At 56.1% G+C, this 25,992-nt stretch overlaps 1 protein-coding gene across 2 annotated transcripts in view; it reads left to right on the top strand.

The window, feature by feature from the left end:
• The window catches only part of ASTN1 (astrotactin 1), a 45,274-nt gene that overhangs the window by 2,955 nt on the left and 16,327 nt on the right, over positions 1 to 25,992 (top strand). The window contains exons 2-14 of one of the 2 annotated variants that reach the window (XM_080601955.1): positions 12,300 to 12,487; positions 14,811 to 15,204; positions 15,946 to 16,092; positions 16,471 to 16,578; positions 16,770 to 16,919; positions 17,339 to 17,506; positions 17,572 to 17,656; positions 23,094 to 23,168; positions 23,735 to 23,872; positions 24,046 to 24,196; positions 24,483 to 24,649; positions 24,945 to 25,139; positions 25,387 to 25,514. In XM_080601955.1, the coding sequence (XP_080458081.1) occupies positions 12,300 to 12,487; positions 14,811 to 15,204; positions 15,946 to 16,092; positions 16,471 to 16,578; positions 16,770 to 16,919; positions 17,339 to 17,506; positions 17,572 to 17,656; positions 23,094 to 23,168; positions 23,735 to 23,872; positions 24,046 to 24,196; positions 24,483 to 24,649; positions 24,945 to 25,139; positions 25,387 to 25,514 (2,094 nt within the window). The remainder of the gene's footprint in view (positions 1 to 12,299; positions 12,488 to 14,810; positions 15,205 to 15,945; positions 16,093 to 16,470; positions 16,579 to 16,769; positions 16,920 to 17,338; positions 17,507 to 17,571; positions 17,657 to 23,093; positions 23,169 to 23,734; positions 23,873 to 24,045; positions 24,197 to 24,482; positions 24,650 to 24,944; positions 25,140 to 25,386; positions 25,515 to 25,992) is intronic. The other variant, XM_080601956.1, reaches the window with a different exon arrangement.

Below are 25,992 nucleotides of genomic sequence, written 5' to 3'. Positions count from 1 at the left end.
AAAATGGGCTCGAAGCACGAGAATGCTGGGGAGCTGAGCTGGTGGGTTCGATGCCAAAATGTCCTGTTCTCCCTTGGTTTGCATGAGCCAAACGAGCTTTTTTTGCCTGCCCAGTTTGCAGCCACGCTGAGCTGCTCTTGGACGGTGGCACCGTGTCCCCTCGTGTCCCCAGAAGTGTCCCCTGCTGCCCGGGGCTTGGCTTGCCACTTCACCTGCTCAGCAGACAGACACTCCCAGCCCCAGTGACTTTAATAGATTATCATAAACTCGGGCCTTAATACAAGCTGTCACAATTTCAAATTATCTTACTTTCAAATTAAATAGATTCCTTTTTAAATACAAAATCAATTCTAATTTTTTAGAGGGGTGAGATCTTTCAAAGGCACTGATGAGCTGGGCATATTTAACCGCTGCAGGATATCTCCCTGAAATACCTAAGCATTTCTTGCCCTTTTAATTAATTAATTTATTTTTCTATGCTTTTATTTTTTTCTCTGCTATGCTCTTGGCTCTGCTGGAGGATGCTCGGGGGCTGCTCTGGGCATTGAGGTGGGGGTGGCAGCGGGACGGACCCCCAAGGGGCACGGGGTGTTTGTTACTTCGGTCACCCAAAGCACCTCCTTCCTATGGCAAAGCCACAGGGAGCCCTTAAACCTCCCAAAACCCAAGGCTGCCTCTGCCCACAGGGAGCAGAGCTTCTCCCCATCACTTGCCCGCCGGGGGTATCACGCTGAAGGTGATGTTCCCTGATGGTCACATCCTCCCTCCACCCTGAAATAAAATCATGGGGAGCTCTTTGCACACCGAGGCGATCCCCATGCCCAAACCATGGCTCGGCTTCATTTCTGGGGAGGTGAGGACACCCCACCTTTGCCGATGGAGCTCTCCTTCCTCATCCCCATTGCGTGTCCCCCAGGACCAGGGCACGGCAGTGGGGTGCAGTGGGGCTGGTCCACCCTGCCGTGGGACCCACAGCATCGCCTTGGTGCTAACCTTGCACCTGAGAATAGGTGTAATGGTGAAATAATGGAGCAAATATTAAGAAATTCTTAAGTACCCAGAGAATAACTGAGTTAAATTATACCAGAGGAGCTCAATTGCCTTGCTTAGATTGATTGAATTACTAAATGAGCCTGACTAATGGAATGGAGTGGATATATCGGACTTTTACTCAAGATCCTGAAATAATTTCTCTAATAAGATTGTGAGCCATTAATTGAACTTGGCTTTGATCCTGGACACTGTCGCATGCACCGAGACCCGCCGCTATGATCTATGCTCCTGCGTTCCCGCAGCTGGCGGGATGATGTCCCTGGCGCCCTAACACTGCGCGGTGCGGGGTGCTTCCCTCCGTGCCGCTGTTTGTCACCTCCTCTTTTCTCCAGCAAGCATCCGCCGGTCATCGCCGAGACCTCAGCACTGCAAAATCTCTCTCTGCTGCTTCGGCACCTGGTTTTCACGCTGAAGGCACCCTCACAGCCCCCCATTGCCCCCCTGGCCAGGAGCGAGCGTTTTGGCGGCACACCGGCTATGGAAGGCTGCTGCATATTTTATTTTTTATTTTTTTTTCTGGAGAAAAAAAAATAAAAAAAATTGGGATTTTGTCTCTGGGAACCCGTTGCCACAGCAACCGCGCATCCAGCCGGCTCCAGCGGCAGCGGGGCTGGGGCATCTCCCTGACCCAGAAAGCAGCGGGGGGAGCCCGCGGCGGGGCTTGTGCCGCTGCTCTGGGGGCTCCGTGGGCATCTGGCTGTGGGGCAGGGTGGCTGCAGGGATCTGTTTCCCCCCGTTTTGGCCGCAGGGTGTGCAGAGCGATGCTCCCATCTTGCAGAAATCACAGCCTTATTCCTCGCTCCCGTCCCCGCAGAGCCCTGTCCCTCGTGGGTGCAGTTTAGGGGGGCACGCTGCCCACGTGGGTGCTTCCAAAAGCCCCCCAGAGCTTTGCCACTCCGCCACCTGCCTCTGCCCTGCTGTCCCCAAGCCAGCAGGTTTTGCTCCTGGGCCCCATCCCATTTCCCACCTTCTGTTTAATTTTTTTAGGGCTGCTTATCCAGCTAAACGGGGCACGGGGCAGTCATTGCCCTTGGCATCTCGCTGCGGAGGAGCCCTTCGGATGAAGGAATTTTTACCTCCCAGGACTAAGGAGGCATCTGGGTGGTGACAGCTCTGTCATTGCAAACTGAATGTCCTTCTACTGGCACGTTGCTGGGGCTCACTCCCAGCAGCAGCACTCGGGTCGGGAGGATTTTCCTAAAAAAAGGGAAGGGTTTGATTGCTGGTTGCTGGCTGCTCAGTGCCGAGAAGGGCTGGTCACTAGCTGGTGGTGGCACGTCGGTCACAGAAGCCTCGCTACGTGACCGTGGTGCAGGAGGAGGCACGGTCCCTTTGCTGGCTGGCTCTGAGGCATTTCAGTAATTAGTATGACTAATGAGCATAGCAGAGCAAGCAGATATCGGGGATGTAGAGAGCTGGCTCTGCTCCTGCGGGGAACCAATCCAGCTGAAAACTGACCCGGTGGGAGAAGGAGATGGAGAGGGGTTGGAGAAGGTGGCAGGAGGTGGTACACACAGCCCACCCGGGCCTTTGCAGGGAGATTCTGGGTGGCATTTGGTGGTGTTTGAGCATGGGGGAGCCTGGAAGGGTCTGGTCAGCCCTGAGGTGGCCGTGCAGAGCTTGGTTTTCCCCCAAAGCAGCCCTGCTCCAAATGGTGGCCTCATGGCCATGTGTCCCTCTGGTCCCCCCCCTGCTCGGCCAGGGCCGGTGGTGGCACCCGGAGCTGCGGGCACCGAAAAACCCGACCGAGATGTCACCGTCACAACACGGTGGCTGCCTGGGAAGGCAGATATTAGCAACGCCGAAATATCCCGGGGACAGGCTCTTGTGTGATGGGAGACAGTTACCATGGAAACCTCCTTCAAATGAAAAAAAAAAAAAGAGAGAGAGAGAGAAAGAAACCCGAAATTTAAAGCAGCCCTTGTAGCTCAGAGGAACTGTAGACCTTATTATGGGTTTTGGCACCCCCCCTTTCCCTTTTATTTGTTCCAGCTAACAGCTCCAGGAGACAAGCCAATTAATTTGAACATCCCGAGGGGAGCGAGAGGGCGAGGGCACGGTGCTGTCAACGCGCCGCCGGGGCTCAGAGCCACCCTCCTCCCTCCGTGGGGGGCTCGCCGGGTGCCCCACGCGCCTGCACCAGGGGGACGAATCAGCCCGGTGGGCTTTGGTGGGGCGGGAGGACATCTGGGGAGGGAGATGTGGTGGTCCCAAGTTTTCTTGCCAGGGTCTGCTTGGCAGCCGTGCTCCCACGGGGGGCTAAGCCCAGCTCAGCGCAGGCTCCGGAGCAGCGCGGCACTCCCATGGCGCCCGGTCCCCTAATGATGTCCCCAGCGTCCCCAGCCACGGGGAAGCCTCCTGGAGATGCTGGCTCTGCGCAGGGAGCCCACGTGCTGCAGAGCCTCCCCGGAGCCTGCCTCCCAGCAGCACTGTTGCTGGAGGGAAGCTGTTGTCCCACCTGTGGGACGGGGGTGGCGTTTCGCAGGAGAGCACGGGTGGCTTCTGGCAGCACACCTGGACGCAGCTCCCTGGGCTTCTCCCCGCTGCTCAGCACAGAAGCAGACGGGTTTGGTGCTGGAGAGCACCCGTTTTTTTGGCACAGGTTGGTGGTGAAGTTTCTGCAGGTCTCTGAGATGCATGGTCCAGCAAGCACAGCAGCAATCGCAGCTTTGTTTCAGGGAAAAAAAAAAAGAAAAAAAAGAAAAAAGAGCAACCTGACATTTCTGTGTTGTTTTTTTTTTAAGTCTTTATGGAGGGAGATGCTCTCTCCCTGGGTGTGCATCACGCCTTGGCCACTCAGACCCGGAGGGCCGCAGCCCTGTTGGGTGGATGATGGCAATGCTGGTGGGTCTGGGAGAGGAACATCACTCTAATCATGTGCATTTGCTCAAACCCTGGCCAGATCTGGCTGTAAAAGCTTTTCGTTATGACGTTTCCCCCTTTCCTTGCTCAGAGTAAGGCGCGTGGCTGGTTAGCAGCCAGAGGACTCAGCCTCTTCAGAAGGACAAAAAATCATTAAAATCTTTTTCAATTAGGTTTCAAACATGGGGAACATCCTTTGGGTCAGAGGAGGCGGTGGGCGAGGGTGGATCTGGCCCCGAGCATCCCTCCTGTGTCCTCCCCACCCCCCCAGTGGCAGCTGCAGGGGGGAGAAGGGAGCCCTGGGGATAAAGCAAAGCTGTGTCTGGCAGTGCAGGAGCCTGCAGTTCGCCACAGCCTGGAGTCTGGCAGGGCTCTCCGCTCTCCAGATGCCTGAAACGCAGCTCGCTCCTCGCCTGGTTTTAATTGCGCTTGTTTACAGAAATGCTGCATACTTCCCAAAACGGGGTGCAGCTTCCCTCCAGCCCTGCCCTCAGACCCCCACCCGAGCCCCCCAGCTCCGTCCCCTTCTCCATCCCCGATGGCACGCCGCCGGGATCGCAGCATTGCCCTAACAAAACCAGGACACTTTCCTCTTAATTTCGCCCCCCCTGGTTTCTCCCCACAGCCTCGCTCCCTGCCTGAAGAGCCCGGCAGGTAAACGCCGCGCTGCCCTGACGCGCAGCCACGTTCCAGCCGAGGCGTGCTGGAGACGAAGAGCCCTGTTACATAACTCGGACTGCAATGCAGAACCCTCGTTTATATGTTTAATTATCCCATTTCCCCCCCCCCCCACTACGTAGCAGAGGGGCCGGCGTGCGGGCGCGGGGTCCCGGCGGGTGAGGATGATGCAGGAAAGCCTTCCTCTGCCACCCCGTCCCTCGGTCGTCGCGCTGCTCCTGCTCTCAGCCAGCTGGAAGGGACTGGGCCCATGGTCTCCACCCCTGAGCTGGGTGGGAGAGGGGTCTAAAAACGTGGGGAGAAGGGGTGCGGGTCTCCAGAGGTCTGCAAGGGCAGAGCTCTGCTGCGGGTTGCCTGCCTTTTATCCCCCCCTTCCGAGACCCCGCTCTGCACTTTGTGTCCTTCTGACAAAGGCAGCCGGCTCCGAGCAGCTTAGGCTTCAAAGTTCCTAATATAACAAAGGTTAAAATAAATTAAAGAGAGGGAAAAAAAAAATCAAAAATTGCTACGAGATCAAGTCAGTGCCCTGCTTGCACCCGGGCTCGGAGCTTCAAAGAGGCTGCAAGGAGCCCCCGCGGCATCCACTTTCTGTGAGCAGCTGCTCGGGGCTGGTGTCTTTTTCCTCCTGAACCCCTCCTCTTCCTCGTGCCTTCATCCTCCTGGAGCCTTCACCCTCTTGGATTCCTCATCCTCCTGGGGTCTGCATCCTCCTGGCGCCATGGGGAATTCCCTGGAGATCGGCCCACGGAGAGGGGAAGGGAGGGGAGGGGAGGGGAGGCTGGAGGGGCAGTGACACAGGTGTCCCCTCACCCCGCGCCCACCCACCCACTGCCCCTTGCAATGCAGGTGGACAGAAAACTCCTTGTGGGGAGGCTCCATGCTCAACTTGGTGCTTGGTGCCTCTGCTGGCCCTGCTGATTTATATAGATCATCAATATGACAATTATATACACCTGCAGATTTAATTACCTCCATTTTCGTCAGGCAGTGACAGATTTATACCTCTATTCAGTTCCTGTAAATCTGAAACAAGCTTGACTAGACCCAAAAGTCCTCACATTGATCACCGCGCGCTGGCTGGTCTCTGGCCCTCTTGACAAGCTTTTCTCTCAAGAGTGATAAATTCAGGATGCGCAGACAACTTTTTCCCCTTCTACATCTTTCTTCCCTGATTTTTTTTTCTTGCCTCCTCCCCTTTTATCTTCAAGCCTCTCCACAAACTTCAAAGTGGAGCTTGAAACTGGTAAGTGCTCCTGAAGGCTAAGGGGTTTATGGCACTAGGCTGCAGTCGGCTCTAGCCCATATAGCACCTTCTCCATCCCCCAGGACCAATGTCTTTAGGAGATGGGAGGAAGAGGAGACCCACCTCTTGGAGAAACTCTTGGCACAGGAGTGTGCAGGGTTATTTTGGTCCCGTTTGCCCCCCCCCGTCCCTCCTGTGCCCCATCAGACAGGCAGGTCCTCATGGCAGACACTCAGTGAGTGGCCGCGCTCGTTTCCTGCGCCGAGGACGCCAAAATACTGTCTAATTCTCCCGACCTCTTGGCCTCGGTGTAACGAGCACTTAAACAAATTAGTCTGCGGGAGCGGGCTGGATTTACCCTTGAAGTGAGGTCCGTGTTGTCGCTGTAATGCATCCCCCTGCCTCCCCCGCCTGCTCCACCACCGCTGCTGCTGGCCCCGGCCGTGCGCTGCAGGAGTTTCTCCAGCTAGGATTTGCCTCTGGGCTGCTGGCCTCGATCGCTGCTGGTGTATCTGTCTTCCCCGAAATTGGTTCCTTTCTCAGTGCTTTCATGCTTTATGGTGGATGAAACGTAGTCTTTTGTTAGTTTTTCCATTCCTAATTCTTGCAAAGTGAGAAATAGTGAATAATCATTGCCGTTTCCACTGCTCCACTGGCTTTATGATTTTATAGGCTTTTATCATCTCCCTGCTCAGTTGTTTGTTTTCCTTGCCGAGGAGCCCTAGCACAGTCGGTTTCTCCTCTCCACAAACCACTTCTGACATCTCCTCTTCCTTGTCCCCCCCACTGCCAAGCCCTCCTTTGCTGCCTCTGTTACGAGATGCCTGACCTGAATCCTGCTGGCAGCTTTCGAGAGCGGCGTGCTGTCACCAAACTTGCATTTCACCTGCCCACTTCCTTGCCCGCTTTTCCTCTAGCATTTCACAGCTTTGGCTTCGAGGAGCCTAAATTTAGCTCTGGTGACCAACTTTGTCATTCACCTCCTCTTCCAGCATGTTCCTGAGCAGCCGAGGTCCCGATGAAGATCTCCATGGGGTGCCTCGGTAACCTCCTTCCTTCTTAAGGAGCAACCTCTTACCTCCTCTGCCTGGTGGGCTTTGAGGGGACTTTCCTTCTTGTAATGTCCCTACCTGGGTTATCTGGAAAAATTTGAGGGCTGATTTTGACAAGAGCTCTTTGAAACGAGTCCATCAAACTGGATCACCCTTATCTGCTGGCTCACAGTGCTGCGTGACCCACATTCACCCACGCACCTACTGGTTCCTCTAACAGACTGTGCCGGGCAGAAGTAGGATTTGCTGGTCTGTAATTTCCGTGATGCACAGGAGCTTTTTTAAGAGATTGGGGTCTTTTCCGTCAAGTTTTGTTCCTGCAGTTGCGTGCTCTCTCTGAACAGTAAGTGGTTTGTCAGTTGTCCTCTCTGGTGCTCATAAGTGAGCATCAACGAGGACGAGCAGTTCATGCTCTGCTTCTGTCCCTTTGCTCTAAAACCTCCTCGCTCTAAAACCTCCTCCACGAGTGCTGTCATTGAGCCAGCTCTGCTGCCGTGTCCATGGGGAGGACGCAACTGGGCAATGGGAAATCCCCTGCGCTGCTCCGATCGGTGCAGGGAACCCCCCGGCCGCATCTCCTCCGGGTTTTCCTCCCCTGTAAAGCTTCCTGATGTGGGCTGTTTCCATGCTGTTTGCTGAAAAAGTTTGCTGTTTTCCCAGTACTTTGCTCTTTGGCCATGATGCTTCCTAATTTCAAGTGTTAGAGAGCCCCACAGAGGCAGTGGGAGAGCTGTGGGGCTCTCCAGGCCAGTAGACAAGAGCAGAGAAGGATCTGGAGGATGCTGATTCCAGTTTCCTAAAGCTGAGTCTGCCCTGGTATTTGCTGGGAGGCCAGGGCAGCAGTTTGCTGTGGCTAACGGGGAACTTTGCCGTCATTTGGGCTCTTTCTGTGGAGATCCATGCTTCCCTCAGGAGGAGGTAATGCGATGGCATTGCAGGGTGTTGGGCTGGGATATCCGCTGCAAGTGTGGGCCTTTTGGGGATTTAAACATCAATTTTGCATCTCTTCAGTTGCTGGCCTGTATCCTATATATCATATATATTCATGTGCTGTCACGGTGTGGGGTTTTGTGTGGTTTTCACATGACCATGTCTCCCACGTGTTGGTCCAGGACCTGGGTTTATTCTCTTCCCACAGCCCCTCTGTGTTTCCTGGTTGAGGTAAATGGGACTGAACTAACAAAACAGGAATGAAAATCCACCACCGACACATGTCCCGGCCTGCTTATCTCAGCCATGCGCATCAGCCAAGATTTTCCCAGCTTTTGGCCAAGATTGACAGAACTGGTGGAAAATAGCTTTAAAGGGGATGTTGCACAGCTGTGGTGGGACACATCTGTGGGTCTGCAGAGAGAGGAGCAATGGGACACGGCAGGTTGTAGGGTCAGCAGCTGTGGAGTAAAACTGGTCGACTCGAACCAGTTACTGGTGAATCAGGGTCCTTTGCTCTGGAAACGTGGCACAGTGTCACTCCAAGGGGTTGCTGTTAAAGAAAGGGATGCATGAGGGCCATGGCATATTTGGGATAAAAACCCCGGTTTGAGGGTAGAGTGTGAGTACAGCTTTGAAAAGGAACTCCTCAATGACCTTCCCAAAAGCAAAGGCACCCTACATTTCAAGGAGAAACCTGGTTAGCTGTCAGCCTGGCTACAGCAGCTGAGGGCTCCCCATGCACCAGCCCCAGGTGCAGGCGCCGTGGTAGGGTGACATCTCCGACCTCTCCAGAGGACGCTCTGGGGGGAGCTGGGTGCCTTTTCCTCGAGACTCCAGGTTGTTCCATGCCTGTGGGTCTTCTGGAAATTTTACCCAAAAACGCCATCTCCTGACAGGTAAAATGAGGTTTGCGCTTGCTGGTACAGAAAAGCTGGGTTGTCTTAAAAAGGCAGAGTGACCTCCAGAGCGAGCTGGTTTTCCTGCCTGAGGTTGGGGAGGGGAAAAAAAATTGCAAATAAAATACGGATAGTCAGTGATGAATGTGATTTTGTTTAAACGGGCCCATAAAAACATGAATATCATCCCATGAAAGATGTGTCAGTAAAACCTCAGAAGTAAAACCTGCTCCGATATCAGGATATGGATTCTGACATCTGAACTGCTGAGGTCCCAGCGCAGGGTGAGCGGCTCACCGTGGGGAGGGCTCCTGAGCCCTTGGGGGCCAGGGCTTGCTTCAGCCGGGGCAGAGCCTTTTGAAGGACCTGCAAGGTTCAGGCATGGAGCAAATGGGGAACTTAAATAAAAGCACAGTTGGGTTCCAGATGGAAAATAAGCCAGGTTTAAATGTTAATGAGGAAATATAAGTCCAAGTCAAAAGCTGCGCTCTGCAGAGACTGACATTATGGCAGAGTTCATTTGACTAGTCAGAGGCATCTATTAGTGCAAAACACTTCCAAATGGAAAGGAAAATTGTTTTGCCTTTTTTTTTTTTTTTCATAAAAAATGTTGGCTTGCATTTGTTTTTGAGGAGAGTTACTCATTTTGTGTGTTCTTCCTGAGGCATTGCAGGGGCTCGGTGGGGGGAAGAGGATGGGGGAATGGCTCCATGTGGGTGCTGGGACCCTGCTTTGATGTTTCCTGGGCTTGGGCACGGTGTATCTGTGTGCACACACGAACCTGGCCTTGCTGCAAAGGAGCGTGCAGAGGTGAAGGCCAGGGCTTGCTGCGGCTCTCCCCAGGAAAACGGGTTTGTTGGGGTGATGGATAACGAAGCAGGTGTAACTCTGCCGCCTCCAGCAACTTCATCCAGACTTCCCTGCTCTCCTCTCCTTGCCTCGCTCCTCCCCAGCCTCCCCTCGCAGGTGGTGAGGGAGGGGGGCAGCCCCGGCCCTGATGTTGGAGGCTCCAGATGGGGAATTTGGGGGCTGCTGCTCCTGTGGACGTGTAGAACCCGGGCTGCCTTCGGTACCAGGCGAGCGTGGCACAGCGCAATTAGTGGTCTCCTGCTGTTATTAACCCCTGACTCGGGCAGGCTATTTTTTAACAGAGGTGCAAGAAGTTAATACTAGTGTTAATGGCTTCAAATCCAAGGCCTTAATGAAAGCCAGGCGGGGACCAGGCCTGTCATCAATATCTTTCAAACTTTGAACTTGAAATTATCCTCCTCCCTTCGCCCTTGGTTGGCTTTCTGCCGGCTTTCCTCATCTCCTCTCGGGTGTGCTGGGCCTGTGGCACCAGACTGGCACCCACCAGCTGGACAGTGGGGTGGGCACCCACCGGCTCCAATGAAGAGCCGAGCCCCGTTGGCACCCAGATAAATGGCCCCAGCGGGCTCTGGAGGGCACGGTAGCATCTCTCGCCAGCTGATGAGAGGTCTGCTTGGAGGGCGAGACAAAGATGAAGGTGGAGCACGCTGGAGTGGGAGACGGGAGAGCAAAGATATGAGGTGGCTCCTTGTTGGTCGTGGTCTTCATCTTGGTCTTGCTCTTGCTTGAGTCAAACTCCAGGAACACTTCAAAGGGACAGGACAGCATGGATAAATCTGTTTTTGAACAAAAATTGAACGTAATGGGGCAGACAGAGAGCTGCCAAGACCCTTGGGGAGAGGAGGAGGAGGAGGATGAAGCTCTCCAATCTGGTTCCGCAGGAATAGAAGTGGTGGAGCAGCCTTGCCCCATGGTGTGATGCCATGGTGGTGGTAGCCCACCCATTTGGGGTGGTGGGGCTGATTCCTGGGGTGCATTCCTGCTCCCAGCACCTCCGACTTGCGGCCGATGCGGCAGCAGGAGGGAGCACAGCGGGCTGGGAGGGGATCACGCGTGCGAGCTCCGCAGCTGGGTGGTGCTCTTTTAAATCTTTTAAATCCATTTTTTATCGAAATACATTTTTCTTTTTAAAAATAAGCCCGTTTAAATAAATTTGAAATTATGACAACCTATTTTAAGGCCTAAATTTACTATAATCTATTAATCATTTAAATAACTTCCATCAAGGAGTCCTCCTCAAATATTAATGAGCTGAAGGGTGCTGCTTTTTCAGTGATATGTCAGATCAGGGGAAAACATCTTTAACTCCAGCTTTCTAAATGTCACAATGTCATATACTTAGTATCTATTATTTCCAGTCTTCACAATGGGGGAAATGCTGGTATTTACATTTTTCCAAATGTCAGTACGTTGAGTTCCTGTTGTGCATAAAAGCCCTTGCCTTAATTACTCCTAATTTCACGTTAGCAAGCAGGTGCGGGGAGAATATTTTCTTCAATTTGAAATAGTTCATTTGAAGTTGGGAAGCCGTGGGGAGCTGAGAAGGCAGGGAAGCTTCTTTTCCCCTTCCAGCCCATGAATAAAGACCAGGTGGGAGAGGAGGAGACGGGCTGTTTCAAACCCTTGTGGCTCCCGGGACCAGATTTTCAAAGAGGATCCGTGTGCCGAAACACGCAGCTCGGCGCTTAGAGGGAATTTCAAAAGTGCTTCTGGCTGCAGAGGTGCTCTCGCTGCTCTCGGCTTTGCTGCGGTGGCTCGAGGAGAGCTCAGCATCTCTGCTCGGGACACTGGAAGCGTGCTGATTACTGCCAGACACAGAGCCCGTGCTGAGCAGGAACACCCTGCCAACTCTCTCGCTGCAGCTAATGTTTCTTTTGATTAATCAGATCGCTCTGGAAGGGCTGAACCTGGTTTCTGATGCAGCCCCCTCCCCCCAGGTAGTTAGCTCACTTAAGGCAGCTTAATGAAATTAATTAACAGTAAATTTAAAATGTTTTGTGTTTTTTTTTGTCGCTGTAATTGAATTCCGGTTTTCATTTGAAGGCAGCTTGAGAAAAGCCAAATAAAGGTGACAATCTGCAGCACGAGCCCGGGTGGGCTCCCGCCAGCACCAAAGCGGGTGGCACGGATGGGGCAGTGCAGGGCAGAAGCTGTGCCTCCTCGGCATGCTCCTCGTGCTGCAAATGCAAGCAGAGCTTGCATTTTCAAGGGAAATAACTCAAGTCCTCTGCCCGTCCATCCCAGTGCCCCTGGACCCTGAAGCCAAAGGGTCAGGGTGCTCGGGCAGAAGGTGCAGGTGCTGCTGCAGGTCTTGAGGCTGTGTCCCATGGGGGGAGCTGCAAAATGTGGTTGGAAACCTCTGAACGCATCTCAGTGAGAGCCGGAACTGCAGGTGTGATGACAGCCACGTGCACCTTTCCCCACTGATGGCATTTGTTTGCAATAATTAGCAGCACAGCCCCCTCGATCCCGTCACTGCCCAGGGAGGTTGTTCCGTATCCTCCGCTACCCGCAGCCGGGGCTGTGTTCAGCGTGAAGCTTACGGGCAAAACCCAGCTCAGTTAGGGCCTCAGGGGTGCTGCCGGGTATCCGTGGTCACATACCATCCCCTGGCTGCTCCCTCCATCAATTTTTGGGGAAGAAGCAGACACACCCCTGGTGTCCCCCCACTGCTCCACGTTCCCTTCGGGACGCCTTTGCTCTTTTTTGCAGAGATTTCAGGCAACACGGACGACATCCCGCTGGTGCGCTGGCGGCAGCAGTGGCTGGAGAACGGCACGCTGCTCTTCCACATCCACCACCAGGACGGAGCCCCCAACCTGCCCGGCTTTGAGCCCACCGACGAGCCCCAGACTGAGTCGGCGGAGGAGGAGCTGAGGATCCTCCACATCTCCGTCATGGTAGGTGCTGGTTTAGGGGGTCTGCTCCCCCTGCTCCACCTGCCCCGGGGTGGGGAGCTGAGCCTCAGGGGCGGGCTGAACGCACCCCTCTGGCCACTGGTGCACGCCGAGATGCCTGTTTTGGAGGCGGGGGCTGTGTTTTTATTTTTTCCTTATCTTGGAAAAAATCTGAAGGACCGACAATTTTTGAGCCGCTGGAAGATAATTAGCTGGAGACAATGTGCTGCCGAGGCTGCAAACAGGCTGTTTAATGGTGCCTACCCTAATGAGAGCGTCGGTAGCTCTTCCAGATTGCAGCCCGGGGCCAGGTTTCTCCTCCATCATTTGCGCTTGATTAGTCTCGAGGAAAAAAATAAAAAAAGAAAAAGTTCTGGCAAAGCCAACCCCAAACTGATTTTGGTCCCTTTCCTTATTTTGGTCCCATCCTGGCTGTTTCCATGAGCGTGCATCGCCCGGGGGATGCTTGCCCTGCTCTGCCGCTGTTGTTTTGATACTCTTGGGCACCACTGAGTACCCAGACCCAGGCAGGAGTGCATGAAATAAAGTTGTTATCAAACTGATGGAAATTACGCCCGCAGCTCCTGTACCAAAATGTGTAAGTGCGGGTTGAATCTTCCCTCTCCCCCTCTTCTCCATCACTCCCAGCTCTGCTCTGGCAGCATCCTGACAAATAGAGGTTGGCTTCTGTGCCCAGCGTCAGTCACGTGTAATGTTCAAGGCTGATTTTCTTTCTTTCCCCTTCGGAGAGCAGAAGTGTGAGCGAGGGGCTGTGTTCATCATGGCAGAGCTCGGCACGTGGGCCCTGCCAGAAACCCTCATGCAACTGTGCAGCAGCGGGACCCCTCGGAGGCTTTGCCCAAGTGCCCGGTGGGAGGGGATGGAGGATTTCTGTGCTCCCGTGGGCAGGAGCTGGGGGCTGAGGTGGTGCCCTGGCCCTTTCAGCTGGGCAGGGGACTCCACCACTCGTTTTTTTACTCCTGGAGTAAAACTCTTGAAATATCTTGAAACCTCAAGTGGCCACTGTCTGCTTTTCCTCATGGGCTCTTGGACTACCAGGGCAGAAAAAACACAGTTGCAGTTAAATAACGGGGCTTTTATAGACATCTGCAGCCAAGGGGCTTCCACTGGAGTCGAGCTCCAGCTTGGTCTCCTCGTTTACCAGCCGCCCAGCTCAGGCAGCAGGCAGAGCTGCCTGCTCTTCGGGGTGAGAGCTGCATGCAGAGGGCAGCTGAGGAGAGGCAGGAATGTCCCCGTGTCACCCCACCACCCATGGGTGAACCCTGCCAGGGGTGATGGGAGCCGTGACGTGGGAGCCATCTCCGGGGGGAAGAGGGGATAGGATCCATGTTCGGGAATCGGAGGAACCCAAAGGGATTTAAACCCCATAGAGAATTGGGCCCTGGCTGCCTCTCTCCTCCATCGCTGGATTCTCCTCCTTTGTATTTTTCTTTTTTTTTCTTTTAAAGAAATTTTGTAAGGAGGGCTGGGAGGGTACATTGCAGCTCCATTATCCCGGGAATGGAAGAGGGCTAAGCCATAATGGCCGTTACGGCTCCTTTTCCAGCTGCCTCTCCTGCTTCTCATTCAATAATTTCCTTAATGTTTTGTCCTAATGGAGCAGATTGTTACTCGTGTTTTATTTTATCAAGATCACCTATTGCTTGAAAAAGAGGAGGGGTCTGGAGCCGCAGATGACCAGGGAGCTCTTAGCTGGCTCCATGCACTATCATCATCATTATTATTATTATTATTATTATTATTATTGGCAGACCAGGCACAGGGGGCCAGTGTGAGCTTTCATCTCACCACCTCCATCCATGCTGCAGCAGTGACATCTCCATGGGGGGGTGGCCCTGGGGACAGCGGGGAGGTGGCAGGGCTGGGTGTGCTTTTGGCCATCTTCAGCACCGTGGGGCCGGAGCTTCTCCAGCCGTGCGCCCCCGAGCCTTCGTCTCTTCCCGCATGCTGAAATTTCTGCAGGACGCCCTGGGAAAATCTCCCAAGATTAAGAGCGACAGCACTGAAAGCGGCTGGAAATGGGTCAGAAAAAGTTGCCCCTAGGAGTGTTTGCCTACAATAAACCCGGCCTCCGCTTTCAAAGCCGTCGCGGGAGCGCGAAACAAAACACGCTCTACTTTAAACGTTGCTTTTTTACGCCTCGGTGGTGACTTCAAAGCCGGTCCAGCTCGAGGCAGGCTTCACCCCCCGGTGCCAGAACGCTCTTATCAGCGCGGCCGGGCTTCTCCCAGCCTGTCTCCCCTCCCAGTGCCCCGGGGGTGTTTGCCGGACCCCCCCTGAGCACCGCTCGCCCTTGTGCCCGCAGGGAGGGATGATCGCGCTGCTGCTCTCCATCCTCTGCCTGGTGATGATCCTCTACACCCGCCGGCGGTGGTGCAAGCGGCGCCGCGTGCCGCAGCCCCAGAAGAGCGCCAGCGCCGAGGCGGCCAACGAGATCCACTACATCCCCTCGGTGCTGATCGGGGGCCACGGGCGGGAGAGCCTGCGCAACGCCCGCGTGCAGGGCCACAACTCCAGCGGCACCCTCAGCATCCGCGAAACCCCCATCCTGGACGGCTACGAGTACGACATCACCGACCTGCGGCACCACCTCCAGCGCGAGTGCATGAACGGCGGCGAGGACTTCGCCAGCCAGGTCACCCGCACCCTGGACTCGCTGCAGGGGTGCAACGAGAAGGCCAGCATGGACCTCACGCCAGGTTGGGGAGCAATGGGGCCGAACCGGGCCCTTTCTGCCTCGTCTTCCTCGCGTGTATGCATTTTCCCTCCAGGGTTTCGCCCGTTTCTCTGGGTCTCCCTCGCATGTGGGATGTTAGTGGGGTTTTTGCTGCTAGTTGAGGGTGGTCCCCATTGAGTGGCACACGGCTGGGACAAGGCAAGGTGGAGCTTTGGGGGAAAGGACTGTGGTTCCTGTGGCCTGGTTGAGGACCCAGATGGTGTTTCCTGCAAGCTCCCCCATGGTGACCTCCCCAAATACCCTTTTCCATCCCAGAACTCCTGGTGTCTGCACCAGCTGAGGTTTTTAATATCAAAATTAGACTTGCCATCAGTATGATTCAGAGTTAACGCTCTTCTAATCACCAACAGAGATTATTTGAGGCTCATAACACACTTGCTTGATGGCCATATTGCCAACTGAGCCGTACAAGTGAAACCCTCTTAGTCAAGGCACAGTTTGGGAAGGCCATGCTGTGGTTCCCAGGGCTCTCCAGGGATTTTCTTTGCAGACCTGGATATGCAGAAGTGCCCTGAGAGGGGGAATGCTGAACTTCAGCATTTTTCTGGGCTTGGTGGACAGGGCAGCCTGGTCCACCAGCCACAGTCGCCTTGCACGGATGCTGGGGATCCATCCAAGGAAATCTCTTTCTCGCCTCCCTTCTTTTCTTCTTTTTTTCGGTCTTTATCCCTGAAAGATGTTGCCTTCGATTCTTCCCGCCTAGGGAGCGACAACGCCAAGCTGTCCCTGATGAACAAGTACAAGGACAACATCATCGCCACCAGCCCCGTGGACGCCAACCACCAGCAGGCCACGCTGCTCTCCCACACCTCCAGCAGCCAGCGCAAGCGCATCAACAACAAGGCGCGAGGTACAGGGTGCATGGGGATGTGCCAGCCCCCCTGAATACCCCCCAGCATCGCCCAGACCCACGGGGGAGGTGGGGCGAGAGCTGGGCTGCAGGATGGAAACAGGGGTTTGGGGTTTGGGGCTGGGAGCAGTGGTTTGGCAAGGTTGCAGGGGAGGTTGCGTGGGTCGCTCGCAAAGATGCAGAGGGTGCTGGCCATGGTGGTGGTTCAAGATTTTGTGTGTGGCAGGGGGGAGAAGTTGCAAGGCAACAGGAGCTGTGGTGGGGAGGGAGAATATCTGTGTCCAGCTTCGGCCTCCAAGGCCACAGCAGCAGAGGGTGATGGAGGATGAGGTGTGTGTGCAGTCACCCCGCCGTGACTGCACTTGGTGTCCCCCGCAGCTGGCTCGGCGTTTCTTAACCCCGAGGGGGACTCGGGGACGGAGGCGGACACCGATCCCCAGCTGACCTTCTACACGGACCCGTCGCGGAGCCGGAGGCGCAGCCGAGGTGGGTGCAGGCAGGCAGCGAGCAGGTCCCCGAACCCCGATGTCCCCCAGCTCTGCCTGCTCATCAGGCTTTCCCTGTGGGCTTGCCCCATGGCGTGGGGGGCGAGGAAGGGGATGCAGAGCCCAGGACCCCTCCGAGCACTCCCCTGGGTGGCTGGGTCTTGGGCCTGAGAGCGTTTTCGTGCCTCGCAGTGGGGTCCCCCCGCAGCCCCGTGAACAAGACCACGCTGACCCTCATCAGCGTGACGAGCTGTGTCATCAGCCTGGTGTGCTCCTCACACATGAGCTGCCCCCTCGTCGTCAAGATCACCCTCCACGTCCCCGAGCACCTCATCGCCGATGGTGAGTGCCCCATGGCTCCCCCCGAGCTCCCCCTGCCATGCACTGGGAGCTGTAATGGAGGGGAGGGGGCAACGACGGAGGGGACGGGTGTGGGATGGGTGCAGGATGGAGGGGACGGGTTTGGGGTGGAGGACACCAGCCTGGGGCAGAGGGGATGGTGGGGATGCACACAATGTGGAGGTGGCTGCTGCAAGATGGAGGGGATGGGCAAGGGATGCAAGAGATGGATGTGGGGTGGAGGGGACTGTCACGGGATGGAGGGGACAGTCACGGGATGGAGGGGACCATCATGGGATGGAAGACACTGCCATGGGATAGAGGACACTGTCATCGGATGGATGGCATTGTCACGGGATGGAGGGCACTGTCACGGGACGGAGAGCTGAGAGTTGAGCCGCTGATTGCCCCCTGGGCGGCAGGGAGCCGGTTTATCTTGCTGGAGGGCAGCCAGCTGGACGCCAGCGACTGGCTGAACCCGGCGCAGGTCGTCCTCTTCTCCCAGCAAAACTCCAGTGGGCCCTGGGCCCTGGACCTCTGCGCCCGCCGCCTCCTCGACCCCTGCGAGCACCAGTGCGACCCCGAGACCGGTAAGCCGGGGGCAGTGGGGGTCCTGCGGGGCTCTCTGTCCCTGATGTCCCCCCTCTCCCCGCAGGTGAGTGTCTCTGCTACGAGGGCTACATGAAGGACCCCGTCCATAAGCACCTTTGCATCCGGAACGAGTGGGGGACCAACCAGGGGTGAGTGTGCCCCCAGCGCCGTGCCCAGGCTCGGGCGGCAGCACAGTGTGGCAGGGCTGTGGGAAATCCTCTTTGGTGAAGGAGTTAAAAGCATCTCGGTGAACCGTGAGGTGTGGGCTCTGCAGGGGCTCCGCGGGAGGTGAGGATTTTTGTTGTTTGAAATCATCAGAGCTGAGGACCGCAGGCACAGATGTTGCCGTTATTAGGTTTCAGAGTGAACATCCCCCATAGAGCATCGGGGCTGTTCCTCTTCCCCTTCTGGGTGCTGTCCTTTGGCAGCCAGCACCAGGAGACGTCTGCTCGACATCATCACACCCCCAGAAGCACAAGAGCAAAATTTCCTGATGTTTTGGTAGTGTGCAGAAAGCCCAGACACAGCAAAAAAAAAAAGGGGACAAGCATCTGGCAGGGCTGTCCCCGGCTCTCCATGGCTCCCCCTGTCCCCTCTTAATGGACGGGGGCGTAGGGATGGGGTCTTCCCCTCTCCCCGTTTGCCCAGGACACGCTGGGTGTCTCACGATGGGCTGGAGGAGCCCACAGCCAGCATGCACAGAGCGAGGGGGAGAATGACTTTGTTCTCCAACAGGCATCCACGAGTGCTGGCTTCCTGCTGCTGCACTGCTTGGGTGTGGGACTGCAGCTTCGCTCCTGAGCACCTGAGCTAGCTCCTTGCTGACCTAGCTGCTCCATCTAAAGGGAGAGGGGAGAAAAGGCTGGTTATTAGGAAAAAATACGGATGGCAGCAGGCGGGAGGGAAGCCAAGGGCAGGAAGGACAAATCTGCTCCTGCCCTTTAATAAGGAGTTGTTTGCTCGGCATAATTCAAAGGGGTCTTTGGCATTGTCCCTGGGATAAATAGGACCAGGGAGCTTGTTTTTTTCCGTGTGTGGTTTTGGCATTATAGGATTGTGCTGTGTTCGTGCTCCGCCTTTCGTCCTGCAGCAGCGTTCGTGCCTGGCCAGGATGGGACCATCACAAGCCCCCCGGCCTTTCCCTGGGTCCCCAGGGGGCTCTGATGGGTTGGGGCTCTCTCATCGCGGCTCCTCCAGTTTGCCCAATTCCCTGCAGAACTTGCAACCTTAACTCAGGATTTATGTGTGTGGTTTGTTTTTTTTTTGGGCAGGGCACAAAAGCAGGACCTGGGGGGGCTTTGCTTTTGCCAGCCCCTTTGTCGTGCTGGGGAGCGCTGCTGGGATGCCTGGGCACGGTCTCTCAGCGCTGGGAGAGTGGTGCTTTTATCTGAAAGCTCACTGCGAGGCTCTGGATGTGTTTCCGATTGGTTTGTTTTTATTTACAGTGATTATCATTTGAGTCAGTGTCTGTGCACTCAGCAGCATCTAATTTTGCTCGTGAAGGCGAGCTCATCTCTGAACTTTATTTGCAGTGGCTTTGTGTGCTGTGTGTATTTTGGGTACCACACCGAGAGCCGTGCCATCACCATGCATCCTTTACTGAACGCATCCGGTCCCTAAATCAGCACCGGTTTTTCAAAAACGAGAACTTTTTGATCATGTGCAGCAGATATATTTTGATCGTCTGCTTTTGTGTGCTGCTCTTCAGCTGTTTTAAACAAATCTGCTGTGTGTTGTCTGTTTGTTAGCCGCCTGCCTCCCGACTTTGATATGCATTTTTAATTAGCTGCCCCGCGGCTTTTTCTCCAACATTTCTCAGGTAGCTTTCCAGCAATCTGGCCAACCTGGCCCATCTAACCAGATTCCCAGGGTGGCACCATGGTAGGGCTCTCCTGGAAGTCACATCACCGAGCTGTGCACTCGGTTAGCCTGCCCCACCTCCCTAATTTCTTGACCCCTTGCATCTGCAATGCGATGGCTGATGGTTGTCCCCTCGCCGGGTGCCTCCTTACCTGGGGTACCTCTGAGACACCCCCAGTGAGGTCTAACACCCTTGGCAGTTAAGGGCCTCAACGTGCATTTTCCTCTATTTTCGCTCTTCACCACTGCAAGGGGAGGTTTGGGGCCAGTTTAAGGTGATTTGGTCAATGTGGCTGGCTATGTGCTGTTAATGCTCTTCCGGCATGGGCTGGGGAAAGCAGTGGGGACAGCCCCCTGGTTGTAGGGTGGGCTGAATTTGTCCACTGCTTGCCAGGTGAGACCCCTCTGCTTGGTAGGATCTGCGCCAAGGTGGGCCCAGAGGACTGCTATAGGGCAGATGGTTCCCTTTCAACATTTTGGGTACTGCTTGAGACCCTCCGAGGTGGTAATTGCTTTTTCTGGGTATTGGTGGGGACGGCTCCTGCTGTGGGTGTCTGTCTCCTGCTGTGGGCATCTCCTGCCCCGGCTCTTCCCAGGGGAATCCCCCCTGAAGTCGGCAGTGGGATCCTTGTACTCACCACTGGTTTGCACTGGGAGCATCCCCCTGCAGAGTGTGGATTTGCCGGGGGTCCCCAGCCTCAAGTGCTTCTCACTTCTCACTTGGGACAGCAAAATCCCACGGCCGAATTGGGCCACCCCAGCAGGGCAGGGCACCCCTTTATCCCTGCCCTGCTCACCCTCTCCCCACGGTGCCCCTTCTGCGGGCAGCTGTCCCCCTGTCCCCCTCTGTGCTGTGCACCCACCCGTGTCCCATCCCCTCCAACCCCACAGAGCAGCTGGGGACACGGCGAAGTGACAAGGACAGCACTTTCCCTGCTTAAGCTCTTTTCTTTCTCTCCCTTTTTATTTTTCCACTCCTTTTTCTGCCTATCTTTTTTTTTTTTTTTTCTTTCTCCTCTGCCTCTTTCTATCCCCCGCTGTGCGCCTCAGCTTTGCGAGCTGGAAGGACGGCCAGATAAAAAGCTCCTCTTTCTTTCAGATCCTTTCACCAAACCACCCCTCCGCCTCCTCCTCCCCGCCCCATTCTCCTCGCAGATTTACGGGCAGCCCAGGAGAAAGTGCCGGCATTAGCATTTTTAATAAAGAGCCGCTTGGAAGGGATGGCAGCGGGTGGGGAGGTGGGCAGGGGAACAGCAGCTGGAGCCTGGCGAGCCCCTGGCCGGGCAGAGCCTCGGTGGGGCTGGCACTGGGTGGAAACCCCAAAAAGCATCAAGGGGCTGGTGCCCGGACCTATTTTAAGCACATAACCACCAACCACCTTTTTCTCTGGTGGCATCGCAGCCGTGCTCACGTGCAGCAGCTTCTCAGCACCTTCAGCTCTCCCTGCCAGCTCCTTTCCAGCAGCCCCAGGTTAGCTCATCGCTGCTGTGTCCCGTGGGCTCCGGGCTTCGGTTCCTCATCCAGCAGAGGCAGAAGAGCCCCGTGGGGAATGAGGATGGTTCCCAAGGCTGGAGGTCAGTCTGGCCTTGTCCCTGTGGTCAGCTCCTTGTCCCCAGCTCCAGGGTGCAGGGGAGGTAGATCAAAGCATCGCCAACAGCACCAGGTCCCGAGGGCTTGGCTGGCACATGGGGAGCTTCCACTCGAGCCTGGCTGTGGAGCAGAGCATGGATGACAGTCCAGCTGGAAAAAGCCAAGAGGCCTGAAGACCATCCTGGGGATGCGTTGGCAGAGCTTTGGCCGTAGGCATTCGCTCACGGTGCTTGGTGAGCTTTCTGGCTGTCGGCTGCCCGGCGGACCCCCCGTTTTGTTGTTTCAGATGCCAAGGCTTGCAGGGAGCCAAGGGCTGTCGTTTCTGGCCCATTTAATCCAATCTGATCAGATGCAGAGCTGCTTCTGAGCCGTCTCCATACCCTTTGTGAGCTAGGAAGGCCACGCAGCCAAAATACCTGCCAAGAGCAAGGAAAGCAGAGCAGCGAGGTGCCTGCGGATCACAGGAGGTGGGGAGGCAGGCAGCTGCACAGGCACGGGGGAAGAAAGAGGGGATGAAACAGCACCAGAACCACAGGGGGGAAATGCCAGCGATGGAGGGGGCGAGGTGTGCGTGGGGGAGGACTTCTCCCCCCATCCTCTGCAGCAGGAGGCACAAGTAGGCAAGGAGGGGATTTTTGTCTGCATGGGAGGAAGAGTCGGCGTGGAGCTCCTGGAGAGCCAGACTCAGAGCCATCATCGCCCAAAATTTTAGGCACAGTTGGAAGTCGGACCCCTTGGGGCGTAACGTGGCCTGGGCGCTGATTTGCACCTCGCAGGCAGACTGGAGGCTGCGTGGCACGGCGGTGCTGCCTCCCTGGGCTCCCACGGCACCGCCGCTTTCAGGGCTGAGCACCGGGGCATACGGAGCACGGCTCTCCACCACCGTTTTCCCACCCGATCCGGCAAGGAACAATACTGTGCTCTGCCTTTGTTCCCAGCCCGGCACGCTCTGGAGAAGCAAGAATAAAGCCCATCTATCTGCAGGGAGGCGGGGATGTGCAGCATTCAAGGCGCTGGCGAGGCGCAAGGAGCAAGCGGGCCTTATCCGGGGCGAGGCGCTGGATTTAATCCCCCGCGCCCAGCCGGCCACAGCAGTGCCATTGTGTCCCGGCCAGGAAATGAGCAGCGTGCTCTAATCCTGCAATCAGGATTTTTTATTTTTTTTGTCCTTGCTGAAATAACTTCAGATTAGAAATTGAAGTGCTTATGCAGGAGAGCTGTAATTGCCTCTAGAGAAAATCCCCAGGCTTGCTGGGGCAAGGTGCTTGTGGTGCCTCTTGTGGCGAGGCACGCTCTCACCAGGTCTCTTAAAGGTGGCAGGGTGGAAAAAACCCCTTTCTCTTTCCAACTCCTCTGAGCTTGCCTTGCAAATGGGATGTGGTTGGGTCTGGTTGTGATTCCCCTTGTCTGGTCTCCTGCTTTTTTTTTCTTTCTTTTTATTTATTTATTTATTTATTGCTGGTCTCTGACTTGCCGGTCTCTCTGCAACGGATGCTGTGCAAAAGACGCAGAGAATGCTCCGCAAAAGATGCTGTGCAAGTGATGCTAAAAGCTGTAAATTTTTCAGGTTAAAGGAAATAAAAGCTTTGGCTGGTTTCGGGTTAGCACCCGCTCCACCTGAAACTGTGAAACTGAAGGGGGATAAAGCAAGGGGGTGAAACTGTCCCAGGGCCTGAGACGCTTCCGTCCAGAAGGCTCGCAGAGGAAGGTTTCAGATGTGTTTCGGGTTGGTTTTTGCAGTTCAATGGATGTGATGCAAATCTCCACTGTGGGAGCGGGTGGGTGGTACCCGAGGGTGCAGGGGTGTGAGGCTCACAGATGCTCTGCGGTGGTGGGAAGGGGGGGCTGGAGCCAAGCACACCCCAAAATAAAGGGCGAGGTATGCCACTGACTGGGGGCGTCGGCCATATAGGAATCCCTAAATCCTAAAAATAGGGGGAAAAAAAAGGCCAAACATCTGGGGTGCAGGGCTGTTTTCCTGCGTTGTCCTGGCTTGGTTTGAGCTGTTTGATCCCAGGACCCGTTCCGTGCTTGCACCCACGTGCGTGTGCCACAGGTGCAGTGGCTCTTGCTGCAGCACACCGCTGGGGAAATATTTGGGGATGCCAGCGTGATGTCCTTGTGTTTCTCCTCCAGACCCTGGCCGTACACCATATTCCAGCGCGGCTTTGACCTGGTGCTGGGCGAGCAGCCATCCGACAAGATCTTTCGGTAAGCCTTGCTTCAGCCTCCCCCCCACCCCTCGGACCTCCCCGCTGGTTCGGATGCTGCCCGGTGCTGGTCCTGGGGAGGGTGCAGCAGGCTGGTCTGCGTGGCATGGCCAAGCACGGTGTCCTGTGCCACCTCCTGGGGACTTGTGAGCATGGCTGGCATGGTCCTGCTACAGCGGCCACGTGGGTTTCATGGGATGCTGGATGCCCAGCAGCCAGTTCCTCCTCCCCATCCACAACGAGAGCAAGATGTAGGTTCTGAAGGAGGATTTCTACCAAAAGGAGAAGTGCTTTCCTTTTTCCTGGACACCTCAGAGAGGAGGAATAAATACACAAATAATCCCTCATCAGCTCTCCTCCTGCTCCCCAGCAGCATGCTCCGGGCGGATGGGTGCTGGAGATACCAGCATCCAGCTGGGGATGGGTTTGGGACCACCCTAGGGAGAGGGACGGGTTCAAGGCTAGGTTTTGGTGGAGGTGGACATCTGCATGATGTCCCCGCATCGATGTGACACAAGGGCGGCCCTCTGGGCGCGGTGCCCCCCTGTGTGCCTGCTCCCCTGCCAGGTTCACCTACACCCTGGGGGAGGGCATGTGGCTGCCGCTGAGCAAGAGCTTCGTCATCCCTCCGGCCGAGCTGGCCATCAACCCCTCGGCCAAGTGCAAGACCGACATGACGGTGATGGAGGATGCGGTGGAGGTCAGGTGGGTGTGATTGCAGAGCGGGGATGAGGGTCTTTAACTGGCTGTGTGGCTCTGCAGCGAGGGGGACAACCCAAAGGACGTGGGGGTGGTGAGAGCTTGGGGGTTGGTACGTCTGCTACCAACCAGAGCAGTGCCAACCAGAGCAGTGAAACACCTCCTCCTCCTCCTCACAGGGAAGAGCTGATGACCTCCTCCTCCTTCGACAGCCTGGAGGTCCTCCTCGACTCCTTCGGCCCCGTCCGGGACTGCACCAGGGACAACGGGGGCTGCAGCAAGAATTTCCGCTGCATCGCCGACCGCAAGCTGGACTCGACGGGCTGCGTGGTGCGTGGCGGGGGGACAGGGCGGAGGAGGAAGAGATGCCTCCTCCTGCTCTTCTCATTACCTCGGGGTGAATATTTTTTGTGTTTTGGGGGCACCTGCTGGCTCATTCAGGTGTCCCTCTGAGCTGTAGCATGCTCTATTCTGGTGGAGGGGCCTCAGGGAGCAGCGTCTTAGCACCCACCACCTCCACAGCCACCTCTCCGTACCAGCCCAGCTGGGATTTCATCCCGGGAGCCACTTTTTGGCTGGCTGGGCCCCCCTCATCTCTTGCTTTCCCCTCCACCAGTGCCCGGCGGGACTGAGCCCCATGAAGGACGGCACGGGCTGCTATGACCGCCACATTGGCGTCGACTGCTCCGACGGCTTCAATGGGGGCTGCGAGCAGCTGTGCCTGCAGCAGATGGTGCCCCTGCCCGACGACCCCCTGCTCTACAACATCCTCATGTTCTGCGGGTGAGCCCCCCAGTGCCGTCCCCAGCACGGGGACCTCCTTGTCCCCAGGAGCAGGAGACCCCTCCTCGCTCCGTGAGGGCACGCAGGTGACCTTGGCCAACTGAAATGAGAGCACTGCTCGCACGTGGGGTTTTCTGCACCGTAACCTCTTCCCAAGCAAAATAGAAAATGCAAAGTGGCTCCAGGGGTTGGGCGGCTTGGGAGGGTGTCCTCGGTTCTGGATGTCCCAGCTGGGGTGGCTCGGGCCTCGCTGGTTGGGCTGCAGGTGATGGGGGCCCCACTGCTGGCTTCCCAGGTGCATCGAGGACTACAAGCTGGGCATGGACGGGCGGTCGTGCCAGCTCATCTCAGAGTCGTGCCCCGAGGCGGGGGACTGCGGCGAGCCCCGCGAGCTGCCCATGAACCAGACGCTCTTTGGGGAGATCTTCTATGGCTACAACAACCACTCCAAGGAGGTGGCACCGGGACAGGTGCTCAAAGGGACCTTTAGGTAAGGGGGGATGCGGGGAGGTGGCCGCTGGCAGGGTTTCCAAGAGCATAGTGCTTGGTTCAGCCACGTCTGGCCAAGCTTTGCAGGAGACAGAGGGGCTGGCAGGATGGGCACATCTGAAGCCACATCTTTCTTCATAACCCACGCCCAGAGCCTTGGTGCTGGGTTTTTGGGGTGGGTCGCCAGCCAGGTGTTGCCATCCCTTGTCCCCCCACCCCATCCTCCTCTCTCCCCAATTAACGTGCAGGCAGAACAACTTTGCCCGGGGCCTGGAGCAGCAGCTGCCGGACGGGCTGGTGGTGGCCACGGTGCCCCTGGAGAACCAGTGCCAAGAGGAGCTCTCAGATCCCACGCCCGACCCCGAGTTCCTCACCGGTGAGTGAGCCCGGCCAGACCTACACCCTCCTGGGGATGCTGTGTGATGTATCCTGCCTGGCAGCAGCATCCCGTGCCCAGCCCTGTAAGGGGAAGGCAGCACGTTTCCCGATTTTATTTCAGCCACCTGCAAACGGGGGCAGTCGGTAGCATTGCTGCGGCAGGCTGCCTGCTGCCAGGCTGCCCGTTTGCAGGGCACAGGCTGTGAATTAATTGTGTGGCTAACAGCTCAAGTGCCCACCGGAGAGTTGGGGGGTTTTCAAAAAGATTTTTCTTATTCCAGGCAAAAATGTTTTCCAAATACATTTTATTTTATTTCCAAACCAGAAATCGGTGTAAAGAAGCATTCAAAACCACAATATTTTGGTTTGTTCTGACAGACCATTGACCATGAGCACCAAGGTCATGGTGGGTTCCTAGCCTGGAGGGTGCCACGGAGCTGAGAAAGGCAACGCCACCACAGCCATGGCATCACAGA

Source organism: Anser brachyrhynchus (assembly GCF_964034855.1).
Source record: "Anser brachyrhynchus genome assembly, chromosome: 8".
Classification (NCBI taxonomy): domain Eukaryota; kingdom Metazoa; phylum Chordata; class Aves; order Anseriformes; family Anatidae; genus Anser; species Anser brachyrhynchus.
The sequence above is the reverse complement of the archived record's forward strand: the minus strand, read 5'-3'. Positions and strand labels throughout refer to the sequence as shown.